General features: G+C 28.4%; 1 protein-coding gene across 6 annotated transcripts in view; it reads right to left on the bottom strand.

Annotated features, from left to right (window-relative positions):
* Positions 1 to 13049, bottom strand: part of LOC126737822 (neurobeachin) — a 529789-nt gene that overhangs the window by 344039 nt on the left and 172701 nt on the right. For all 6 annotated transcript variants that reach the window (XM_050442884.1, XM_050442885.1, XM_050442880.1 and 3 more), the window contains exon 5: positions 6095 to 6190. In XM_050442884.1, coding sequence (XP_050298841.1) covers positions 6095 to 6190 — 96 coding nt within the window. The remainder of the gene's footprint in view (positions 1 to 6094; positions 6191 to 13049) is intronic.

Here is a 13049-nt window from a genome sequence, read left to right as displayed (position 1 = left end):
TTTTTGACATTCTACTTTATTTGACGGTCTGGAAATATTATGGATCTTCTGAAAATGTTATTTTTCTTACGTGTTTAGACCAATTAGAGACGATAAATATAATTTTAAAGCGATCGCTTAAGATTCCTGGAACTGAGATGAATGAAGATGAATGAAGGGACCAATGTGTCTAGTCGGCAAGGTCAACCAAGTTCCAAATGTGTGTCATAGGCTGATTGCAACCGAACCGACTCGATCAACCTGAGTCGACATTATTTTTATTATTATAAGGCAAACAATAAGTAACTGTGCTTTTAATTAGTAGGGCAAGGAAATAATGTTTAGGTTAAGTCTAGTTTTAATTTATGGTCTACCTCTGACAGGATATTTCTGGAACCGGGATGCTGTTTCTGGATTACCGAGACCATCCATGGACAAACCGGAGTGTCCTGATACAGTTATGGCCAATTTATACTTTTACTCTATTTTTTTTATTTATATTTTTATTGAATGTAGCTTTTGCTAAATAAAGATATTATTTATTTATTTATTTATTTATTTAAGATATGAGAGCTAAAAGTGCACTTTTTGACATTCTACCACAAATGATATATCTGAGCAACTATTAATCTGAAAAATATGAAACAAGCGCTAAAAATAGTAAAATATTAAATAGAAAATAAAATCCAAAGAAAAAAGGCTCTAAAAATATTAAAAAAATTATTTTGAATTCTTTTGTAGAAATTTACTTGAAATAAATTGGAAAAATAGCTGATTTAGGATAAAAAATTGTTAGTGTAATTTTTAAAATTTTCCAGTCTTTTAAAATGATTTTCCAACTTTTGCAGGCTTTTGAGGCAATTTTTCATTGTGGTATTTGAAAAAATGCGTCGTATTTTTTAAACTTTCCAGATGATTTTTCAATTTATTCGAGACGTTTAACGGCATTTTTGCGGTCTTTAAGGACTTTAAAATATTTTTCAGTCTATTCTAGGCATTTGAGAAATATTTTTATTCCTACAAATTTGAAGTCAATTTTAATTTTTTTTAGGCAAAAGACATTTTATTGTTTTCCCAATTAATTTCACGCATTTAAGTTTTTTTTAACGTTTTTTATATATAACGTGTTTATTTCAATATTTTTAGAAATTTCAAATAATTTTTCATGTTTTCCAAGGTGAATTTTAATTATATTCCAGGAATTTAGAATTATTTTTTAAATTTCGTACAACATTTAAATAATGTTCCTTAACTCGTCCAGGCTTTTGGATCATTTCTCATCCTGTTTTAAAAATTTGAAATAATTGTTGTTTTCCATACCCTAACTTTTTTTATTTTATTAAATTTTGATTGCATTTGAAGCAATTTTAATATCTTTTAGGTTTTTTGATGTTGAAAACCCGAAATAAGTGAAATAAATTAAAGGGACCTGGATCTGAGATGAACATTCATGCGGGATATGAGAGCTAAAAGTGCACTTTTTGACATTCTACCACAAATGATATATCTGAGCAACTATTAATCTGAAAAATATGAAACAAGCGCTTAAAATAGTAAAATATTAAATAGAAAATATAATCTGAATTTAAAGAAAAAAGGCTCTAAAATTTAAAAAAAAAATATTTTAAATTCTTTTGCAGAAATTTACATGAAATAAATGGGAAAACTAGCTGATTTAGGATAAAAAATTGTTAGTGTAATTTTTAAAATTTTCCAGTCTTTTAAAATGATTTTCCAACTTTTCCAGGCTTTTGCGGTAATTTTTCATTGTGATCCTGATACTTGAAAAAATGTGTTGTATTTTTCAAACTTTCCAGATGATTTTTTAATTTATTCTAGAAGTTTAACGGTATTTTTGCGGTCTTTTAGGAATTTAAAAGATTTTTCAATTTATTCTAGACATTTGCGAAATATTTTTATTGCAATAAATTTTAATTTTTTTTTAACAAATTTTCGAGTTTCAGATTTGAAATGTTCGTTGTTTTAATTTTATTGGCAGCTGAAATAATTTTAATATCATCCAAGAATTTTAACGCCGAATATTTGAAAAATAGGGAAAAGAAGAATACCAGAAATTTTGGATATTTTGAAGTTTTTTCCAGAGATGCATCTGAAGTAAATGTTTAAATAAATGGATTTAGGGAAAAAAAAGCTCTAAAATTTTTAAAAATCTAAATATTTAAAACCTTTTTTCACAGATTTAATTGAAGTAAATTGAAAAAATTACTGATCTCGATTTATACAAAAATAATATTTTCCAGGCATTTGAAATAATTTTCCAAATTTTCCAGACTTTTAAAATTTACAATAATTTTCCATATTGTCCGAGCAAAATTTCGAAGTGATTTCAAAACTTATTCCAAGCACTTGGGGTGGTTTTTTATAATTTTTAGACATTTGAAATAAGTTGCTTACTCTCATAAGATTTAAAAATGTAAAATAATTTTTTATGCCCTCCAGGCTTCAAAGGAATTTTTTATTCCAGACATTTGAGTAATTTCTTTTTTGTTTTTTCTTTAAGAAATAATTTTTTACGTTTTTCAAGCATTTGGAATTATTTCTACATAGTGTTTATTTTTTCAAACTTTTGAGGTGAGTTTTTAATTTTTTCTAGAAATTTGACGTAAATTTTTATATTTTCCAGATATTTGAAATAAATTTCTTACTCTTACCGATTTTTAAAATTAAAATAATTTTTGATATCTTTGAGGCCTTCAAAAAAAAAAAGACCTCCTCAAAAAAATTTCTATTTCATTTCAGGCATTTGAGGTATTTTTTATGTGTTTTTTTTTTAGAAATTTGAAATAATTTTTTATGTTTTTCAAGCATTTGGAACAGTTTTTTATAGTGGTCCTGGCATTTAAAAGAAAATTTAATATTTTTCAAACTTTCAAGGTGCCTTTTCGATTTATTTCAGACATATAACGTCATTTTTCATAAATTTAAAATATTTTTTTTGTTTTCCAGATATTTGATTATTTTTTCAATTTATTTCACGCATTTAAGATTTTTTTAATGTTTTTATTTTAATATAACGTGTTATTACAACATTTTTAGAAATTTTAAATAATGTTTTTCAAGGTGAATTTCAATTATATACCAGGCATTTGGAATTATTTGTTATATTTTGTACAACTTTTAAATATTGTTCCTTAACTCATCCAGGCTTTTGGATCATTTCTCATCCTGTTTTAAAAATTTGAAATAATTGTTGTTTCCCATACCCTAACTTTTTTAATTTTATTTAATTTTTATTGCGTTTAAAATAATTTTAATATCTTGCAGAAATTTTAGTACTGAAAACCCGCAATAAATGAAATAAATTAAAGCGACCTGGATCTGCGATAAACATTTATGACGATATAAAGGCTAAAAGTGCACTTTTTGAAATTCTACCACAAATCGGGATATATCTGAGCAACTATAATTCTAAAAAATAAGAAAAAAGCGCTAAAAATATTAAATAGAAAATATAATGCGGATTTTAAGAAAAAAATTATCCTCGGACTTTTTACAGAACTTTATTTGAAATAAATTGGGAAAATAGCTGATAAAAAATAATTACTGCAAATTTTCCAGTCATTTAAAATGTTCTTTCAACTCTTCCGGGCTTTAAGGGTAATTTGTCATTTTGATCCTGGCATACAAAATATTTCGTATTTTGCCAAATGATTTTTCAATTTATTCCGAACGTACAACGGTATTTTTGGTGCCTCTCAAGAACTTAATATTTTTTGTTTTTCAGGTATTTTTAACAGTTCTTCACTTTATTCCAGGCATTTAAAAAAAATATGTTGTAATTTCCATAAATTTGAAAATATTTTTCATGTTTTTAGAGTAACTTTAAAGGTCAATTTTTGCTAAATTTTAGGCACTTGGGCTGATTTTTTTATTATTCTTATAAATTTCAAATAACCTCCCTTAACTCTTACACGATTTTGGGTCATTTTTTGTCGTGTTCCCCGAATTTCAAATATTCATTGATTTAAATAACTATTTAATTTTATTAACTTTTTATGGCATTTGAAATAATTTTAATATGTTTTAATGCTAAAAAGCTGAAATAAATTATTAAAGAATCAAATCTGGAACAAGAAAATTATTTAAAATGCCAGTACTTTAAAAGACTGGAATGAAATAACAAATTATTTCAAATGCCTCATTTTTTATCCTTAAATGCCTGGAATAAAAGATTTACTTGGAATAAATTAAAAAAATGGCTAATTTAGTATTTTTAAAAATTGTATTTTTTTATATTTTTCAGGCTTTGAAAATTTAAGATAATTTTTAATACTTTCCAGGTCATTTTTTCCATTTTATTGCAGGCATTTGAGCAATTTGTTAATGTTTTTTCTTTCAATAGTTTGTTATATATCTCTCAGACTTTTGCGATTGTGGCATTCGAAAGAATATGTTATATTTTCCAAACTTTCAAGGTGCCTTTTCGATTTATTCTGGATATATGACGATATTTTTGGGAATTTTTAGGAATTTAAAATATTTTTTGTTTTTCAGACATTGGATTATTTTTTTGAATTTATTTGACGCATTTAATATTTTTTTATTATTTTTATTTTCAATTTTTCAGGTTTTCCAAGCAAACTTTCAGGGTAAATTTTAATTATATTCCAGGCATTTGGAATGTTTTTTTTGTATTTTCTTCATTCCTTAACTCTTTCAGGCTTTTGGAACATTAATTCTCATCATGTTTTAAAGATTTGAATCGTTGTTTTCCATACCGTTCCATAACTTTTTAATTTCGTTCAATTTTTATTGCAACTTTAAGATCTTTCCTGAATTTTAATGCTGAAAACACGAACTAAATTAAAACGATCTCGATCTGAGATGAACATTCATGAAGGATATGAGGGCTAAAAATGCACTATTCGACATTCTACCGCATTTTACGGTCTGGAAATATTCCGGAACTTCTAGAAACGTAATTTTTTACGTATCATTACATATTGATCCTATAAGATTCCTGGATCTGAGATGAACATTCATAAAGATATAAGGGCTGCAAGAACCCTTTTTGACAATTTTAACATGAAAGTATTCAAATTTTACTTAAGGACCCGTTATTTTTTTTTAAATTTGGTATTTTTCAATTTTTTTTTCAATAAAAGATAATCTGAAAGTTTTAAAAATAAAAAAAAAATTTCTTTATTCAAAATTTCTTCTGATATAAATATATTCCTGGACAAAAATTAATGTTTCCTTTAAGGCTCTAGTTTATCAAGTTTAATAAGGATAAATCCTTGGCAAAAAATTTAAAACATGCAATATTATTGAAATTTTAAAGGTATTTTTTTTAATACATAAAGTAATTTCCAAGGTTTTTCAAAAAAAAAGTAGGTACTTAAATATCCACATTTTTTGAAAATTCCCTACTTTTTCAAAAATATATTTTTGCCAGAATTTATAGCAGAAAGGACTCTGGAAAAGTGTTCAAAATATCCTAAATTAGGGAAATTTTAGAGATTTAGTTTTCTTGCTTAATTACCTATTTTCTGAAAAAACACCCAAAAACAACATTTAAACATCGAAATTTCTTAAATCTCCAGGCTTTATTTATTAAATCATTAATTTTTCCTGAATTTTCTGTGCAAATAAATCCATGGCAAATGCATTAAAATATCCAGAAATTAAGGAAAAAGAAAGTTTTCTTCTTCTTCCTCTGTATTTTCAAATTTATTTCAGATCAATCCCTATATTAACAAACTTCTTTCCAAAACAAAGACAAATCCAAAATAACCTTAAACATTTTATTTCTAAACTAACAAATTCTTGAAAAAACGAAAAATCCTTGAAAATACAGAATTTTAATTTATTTAAGCAAAGAATTAAATCAATTTTTAACCAAAAATATGATATACTCACATAGTGACTATTTCCTAATCTTTTTTTAATTTGCCTAATAGTTTTCAAGCAAGTTTTCTTTCTTTTGTCTAATTTAGTCTTTAAATTGAGGGTTGTCGTATTTTACCATACGTTTTTGTCTGATTATATTTTGTTTAATGGATTTTCAACGATTTAGTCTACCATACATTATTTCTGGCTATAATACCCGTCGATCAAATAAATAAAGAAAAAGCGAGCAATCAAGTCTACTTACCGAGCCCTTTTTCCCTGGAAAACTGAAGAAAACGTCCGGACCGGTCCTCTGGGGCATCTGACGCAGGACGTTCAGCAGTTTGGCCGAGTGTCGGGGCTAAAACAGAGGAAATACGGTCAGATCAAATAAACCGGAAACTGGAAATCGGCTTCTTCCTAATTGGATCCGTGGTTGGTCGTGTGCCATGCCATAACCGGAAAGAATATTTAATCCCATGCTGGTGTGACACCACTGCTCTATATTTCATAAATCTTTCCTAAATAATACAGTAGTCGTTCTGAAAGTTGATTTTCTGGATAATCTAGATCGAACTAATAGGGAGCAATTGAAAGGGACACTTTTATATCCAGGATGAAACCCGAATGCTATATGACACACAATATCCAGAAGACGAATAGATTTTCGACTGTATAAGCAAACAGACGAGACTGGTAAACAGGGTTCTGGATGCACTCAAAGAGATCTCGGTAAATGGATCGGGAACGTGCGACAATGGGTATCGGGATCAATTAGGATTGCGACAGTTTCTGATATTCCTATTAGTTGCTTTGGTAAATTTAGAAATCACCCTTCAAAGTGTACTTCAGAAGATCTCTAATTTTCCTCTCACTTACTGTTAGTTCCAATTAAGCATGAAAATTAATTACGTTCATCAGATGCATGCGTGTGACACGTTTCCCTTAATTAAACATTATAATTAATTAACGGACCCAACTAAATTGCAGGCGATTTTTCATTATTGTTACCTGGAAAAGCTATTTCTGTCCGTAATTTATTACAATATACATTTAATAGCCATATAAAATTTAAATTTAAATGGAAAACCAAATAAATATAAATATGTGTACCGTGGCTATTTAAATTATGCACACATTTTAAATAAAATCTGAAAAGCGATTAAAATTGAATAAGGGTTAAAGACAAACTGCATTAAATCAGCCGATTCCGTTATTTTAGATAAAGGCCTATTTTATATGCTATTTAAGCTATAATACACTAAAAACCGCTTGAAATTATATTTACGAGACTGATTTATGGTGATTAAGCTGGAGAAAGCGGGTTAGGGAGAAACTGCATCTTTGGAAGTAGATTTGAATAATTTTTCTAATGAAATAAAATACTTTGCTTTTATATCCGTGCATATTGTCTCTGACCCATAAAGGTACAATAAATTAAATTTTAGTAATAAAACTTGGGTTAAGAACAAACTACATCAATGAAGTAGCATTATAGCAGTGTCTTTAATGGAAGAAGTTATTAAAGGAATAGATTTTGGATAGGGACAAACTGCATTACTGGCTGTGGGTTTTTATAAGTGTCTTCAATGTAGTTTAGATATCAAATATAATTAAAAGGAATCAATAGTAAATTACGTTAATTAGGAACAAACATCGTGTAGATACAAACTGCATCATTGGCAGAGTTTATAAAAGTGCTTTTAAGGTATTTAAAATGCTAAATAATAGGAAGGCCTTATGATTCAATTATTTTATTTAGGGATCGTGATAATATTAGTTGGGTTAAAGACAAACTGCACAATTGAAATACTACTTGATTTTAAAGAGGCAGGGTTCTATTATTTTAGTTAAAAATCTTACTAAAAAAATCGGGTTAGGATAAACTGCATCACTGGCAGATGATTTGTGTAAATAGCATTTTTTTAATTAAAATATCAATCATAAATCGAAGGATTTGTGACTCATTTATCTTAGTTAAAGGCCATGGTAATAAAAGTTGGGTTAAAAATAAACTGCATTATTGGAGTAGGTACTTTCAGTGTCTATGGTGTAGTCAAAAATGGCTACTAAACTTTTTTTAGCTGCTTTAATAGGAAGTAAGAAAATTGCAGCAAGTCAGTTTTCCTCCAATTATTTTCGCATAACTCCTGTTTTCTACTACTAAATGAAAAAAATACTGTTTTTTTTTTATTTTAGGCATTCAGAGTGTTTAGTTAAAGTCTCCCTTGGACCAAATTTTCTTATAAATAAAAAAATATCTTAAAAATGGTTCATCATGTAGCAGATTTTATAGCTGAATCAATAATTATAAAAAGCGTCTCTTTACGAGGTTTATTCATAAATTTATTAACGGTTTTCCTTCAAAATTGTTAGTTTTCTTGGTGCGTTTCTTTAATTTCTTTAATATTTCTTTACTGTATTTAGCTTTATTTTCTCTACCTTTGTGTTTTTTTTTTGCTGCATTCGTAATAACTTTATCACATGCATTTTTTTACATAAAATCTCATACTGTCCTTATAATAAACCCAAAAAAAATCAATAATTCCATTGTAAATGCATTCAAAGCTAGTAGTATCTTTAAATATTTTTGTTTCACTCTTTTAAAGACATTTTTCGTTTTATTCCAGGCATTTAACTATGCTTAAGCTGCCCAGTTTATGAACCTACTTCGTTGGTGCGGTTTGTCTTTAACCCATTTTGTATTCACTAAAATTATGAGCTTTGCCTTCCATTTATATATGATATTTGGAATAATTGAAGAAACTTACAAAAACCAACTGTCAGTCATGCAGTTTGTTCTTACCTAAAACTTTCATAGAATGATTCTTAATTAGGATAATATAACCTTGACTATTTCCTTCTTCTTTACCTACTTCAATGGTGCAGTTTATTTTTAACCAAAGTTTTATTACCATGAACCTTTAACTAAAATTTTCGTACCTTAAGGTCTCTGATTTATTTAATATTTGGATCAGATTGTAAGCAGAACATACAAGAACCACTGCCAATCAAGCGGTTTACCCTTACCCAAAATTTTCTTAGCATGATTCCTAATTAAGAAAATTGTGCTTTGATTCCTTATATTTTTTTAATGTTTTGACTACACTAAGGACACTTGAAAGTACTTCATTTAATAGTGCAGTTTGTTTTTAATCTAAATTTTATTAGCAAGACTATTAACTAAGATAACTGAACCATAAGGCTTTCCATACATCACATGTTTTAAATATATTAATAATATTTTATAAATATAAATTCCACAAATCAACTACCTGTGATGCAGTTTGTCCTTACCCAAAATTTTCTTTGCATGATTTCTAATTAGGATAAATTGAGTGATTTTGATTGCACTGAAGGCACTGCATGTACCTACTTCAATAGTGCAGTTTGTTCTTAACCCATTTTTTATTACCATGGCCTAAGACTAAGATAAATGCCTTCAATTTATTCAGAACTCATTTATCTGAGTAGTGACGCTGTCTCACTCACATTGGATAAACTATGTCAGAAAAAAAATGTCAAACAGTTCCAGACCATAATTTAAACCCCCTAAGTTGCGATATAACAAAAAAAAACAAATATGCATATCGTATCCATTTAAATTATGCACGAAAAAAACACACACACATTTAAACCCTTATTAAAATTCCCTGTGTATAACGCGTCATCTTTTCCCCATTTCGTCCCCTTAAGTCCCTCATCTGCCACTTTATTCCGTTAGGGATATCCGGTGGGGATCTTTTAACAACCTGTCCGTGCGGCGTTTCCAGTTTACGAATTTCGGGTCTAATGTGGCACAGGTCGATCAAAATCGGATCCCCGGGACGACATTGAAGAAATTTTCCCAAATTTACTTTAGCCCCGGCCCATAAAATTGGGTAAATAGCGTTTACGATGAGGGTGAGAACCCCCTGAAGCCCAACCAGACAGGATATTAGGGCGGATTTAAAAATGTGTGCCTTTTAAACCATCTTGATTGGGGAGAAAGGATGCTTTAAAAGGTTCAATTTACACAATATTAGATCAGGGTTAATTGGTTCCCAGCTAATCAGCAATAATTCCACCCCTATAGGTCATGATAATCGCGATAATAATTATTAGCAAATGACGCAGCATGTAGTTAATTTATCTTAATGACGCACCTCGTCTAGTAAAGGGGGTTTCGTCATTCAATTATGAGATTATTAAACCACCTTTACGTCGGCATAATAGGGGGGAGGATGAGAACTTAAACGGGTATAAAATCGATTAAGTGACCCAATATTAATGTGAAAATATTCAAGGGGATTGCATAAGCTAATACCCGCCACCGTGTTATGATAATGAGGGTTAAGGAAAAACTGCATTAATAAAAGCAGGTTCACATTTTATAGTAAATAAGAGCTTCTTTCTTTAAAAGCCCTAAGGTTTAAGCTACAGGAAATCGAAAACCGTAATAAAATGTCTTAATTAGGCTCAGAGTTATGGGGGTGTTAGGGACAAACTGTATCTTTTGGAGTAGATTTAGAGTGTATATTTTTCTAATTAAATCAGTATTGTATATCCATGCAATTTCTCTCCGACTTAAGTTAATACCTACAATAAATTAAGAATTATTTGAATTTTAATTATACAAGTTGGATGAGGTTAAAGACAATCTGCATCTGTAGAAAGGGGATCAATATTTAAATTTTTAAATACATGCAAATGTTGATTTTATTCCAGGCATTTGAATTAATTTTTCCTTTCAGTCAACATTTTTTAAAACCTGCCAAGTATTTCGGTTTTTTTATTTCAGACTTTTGGTTTTATTTATTTCAGGCATTTGGAATATTTTTTTAATTTTAGAGGTTTAAACAAATTTTTCATGTTATCTTAGGCATTTGAAAGTGCTTAAGCTGCGTAGCCTATAAACCTACTTAAATAATGCAGTTTGTCCTTAACTCAACTTTTATTGTTATGATCTTTAACTAGAATTACGCCTTCCATTTATTTGATATTTCGAACATATTGAAGAAACTACAAAAATCGACTGCCAGAGATGCAGTTTGTCCATAGCCCTTAATTAAGGTAATTAAGTCCTAAAGCCTTTTATTTACTTGATATGCCATTGATGTAGTTTGTCTTTACCCGAACTTATCGTAGCATGATTTTAAAATAATTAAATAAAACCTTTTGATATTTTGTTGAACCTACTTAAATGACTGGTTAAGGACAAACTGCATCGTTGAAAGTAGGTTTTCAGAAATATTTACAATTTATTTAAAATATTTAAGAAATCGATATCAATCAAATTAAATCAACATTTATATCCATGCATATTGTCCATGTATATTTTATAATTAAATTACAATAAACTAAAAATTGTTTGAATTGCGGTAATAGAACTTATGTAAGATTAAGGACAATCTGCATCTGTAGAAATTGGTTCAATTTTTAATTTTTCGATACATGCAAATTGTGCGTGGACCTTAAGAATGATTACGGTAAAAAAAAGTTCGGTTAAAGACAAACTGCATCATTAAAAGTGTGTTAAACACACTATGTATATCCGTGCATATTGCCTGTAACCAATATAGAATAAATTAGATTTTTTTTGAGTTGCAGTAATAGATATTTAATATAAGTTACATGTCCCGAATAATTTTTAAATACATGCAAATTGGATGGGGACCTTAGATGCTCATAAACTAAAAATCGCTTGAAAATTTTGAATTAGAGTATAAGTCATTATAAGGAAAGTTGGGTTAAGGACAAACTGCATCACTGGAAATATCTTTAATATTTAAATTTTAGATACATACAAATGTTGATTTTATTCGAGGCATTTGAAATAAATACTCTTTATAGGCCAGGCACTTGAAACCACTTATAGGTTCCATATACGTTTTTCTACTGCAATAAATTTTTAATTTTTCAATTCATGCAAATTGTGCGTGGATCTTAACGCCTTAAAACTGACAAATGCAAAATTATTTATGTATAAAAAAAGGGTACTTCTAGTGATGCAGTTTATCCTTGCCCGAATTCGATTTTTAATTAAGATAGTTGATCCTTGACCTCTCTCATTATTTATTTAATATTTTTAGTAAACTAAACGCACGTAGTTTAAGAACCTATATCTATCTATGGTGCAGTTTATCCGTAGCCCTTAATTAAAGTAATTAATTCCTAAAGCCTTTTATTTACATGATATTTTAAATACATTAAATATACTTGCACAAACTCACTGCCATTGATGCAGTTTGACTTTACCCGAACTTATCGTAGCATGATTTTAAAATAATTGAATAAAACTCTTTGTTGAATTCACTTCAATGATTGGTTAAGGACAAACCGCATCATTGAAAGAAGGTTTTTATAAATATTTACAATATATTCCAAACATTTAAAAAATCGATATAAATTAAATTAAATCAACATTTATATCCATGCATATTGTCTCGGACCCATTAGGTTAATAAATAAATTACAAAAAACTAAAAATTGTTTGAATTGCGGTAATAGAACTTACATAAGATTAAGGACAATCTGCATCTGTAGCAATTGGTTCAATTTCTAATTTATCGATACATGCAAATTGTGCGTGGATCTTAACACCTTAAAGCTGACAAATGCAAAATAATTTTTATAAAAAAAAAGGGGACTTCTAGTGATGCAGTTTAACCTTACCCGAACTCGATTTTTAATTAAGATAATTGAGCCTTGACTCGTTTCATTTATTTAATATGTTGAGTAAACTAAATACTCATGGTCTAAGAACCTACTTCAATAGTGCAGTTTGTCCGTAACCCAACTTTCATTACAATGATCCTTAATTAAAGTAATCGAAGCCATTTATTTATTTTATATTTTAAATACCTTAAAGATAATTGCACAAATTCTCTGTCGTTGATGCAGGTGATCTTTACCCGAACTTATCGAGGCATTACTTTAGAATAATTAACTCTTCTCATTTATTTGGAATTATGTTGAACCTACTTCAATGACCGGTTAGAGACAAACTGCATCATTGAAAGTAGGTTTTTATAAATACTTTATATTTATTCAAAATATTAAATAAATGCACTTCAATGAAATTAAACCAGTATTGTATATCCATGCATATTGTCTCCGATCCATAAGGCTTAAGCTACATTAAACTAAAAATTATTTAAATTGCGGTAATAGATCTTGGATAAGTTAAGGACAATCTGCATTACTGGAAATATCTTTTTAAATTTAATTTTTAAATACAT

This window comes from Anthonomus grandis, chromosome 6 (genome assembly GCF_022605725.1).
Source record: "Anthonomus grandis grandis chromosome 6, icAntGran1.3, whole genome shotgun sequence".
Lineage (NCBI taxonomy): Eukaryota > Metazoa > Arthropoda > Insecta > Coleoptera > Curculionidae > Anthonomus > Anthonomus grandis.
The sequence above is the reverse complement of the archived record's forward strand: the minus strand, read 5'-3'. Positions and strand labels throughout refer to the sequence as shown.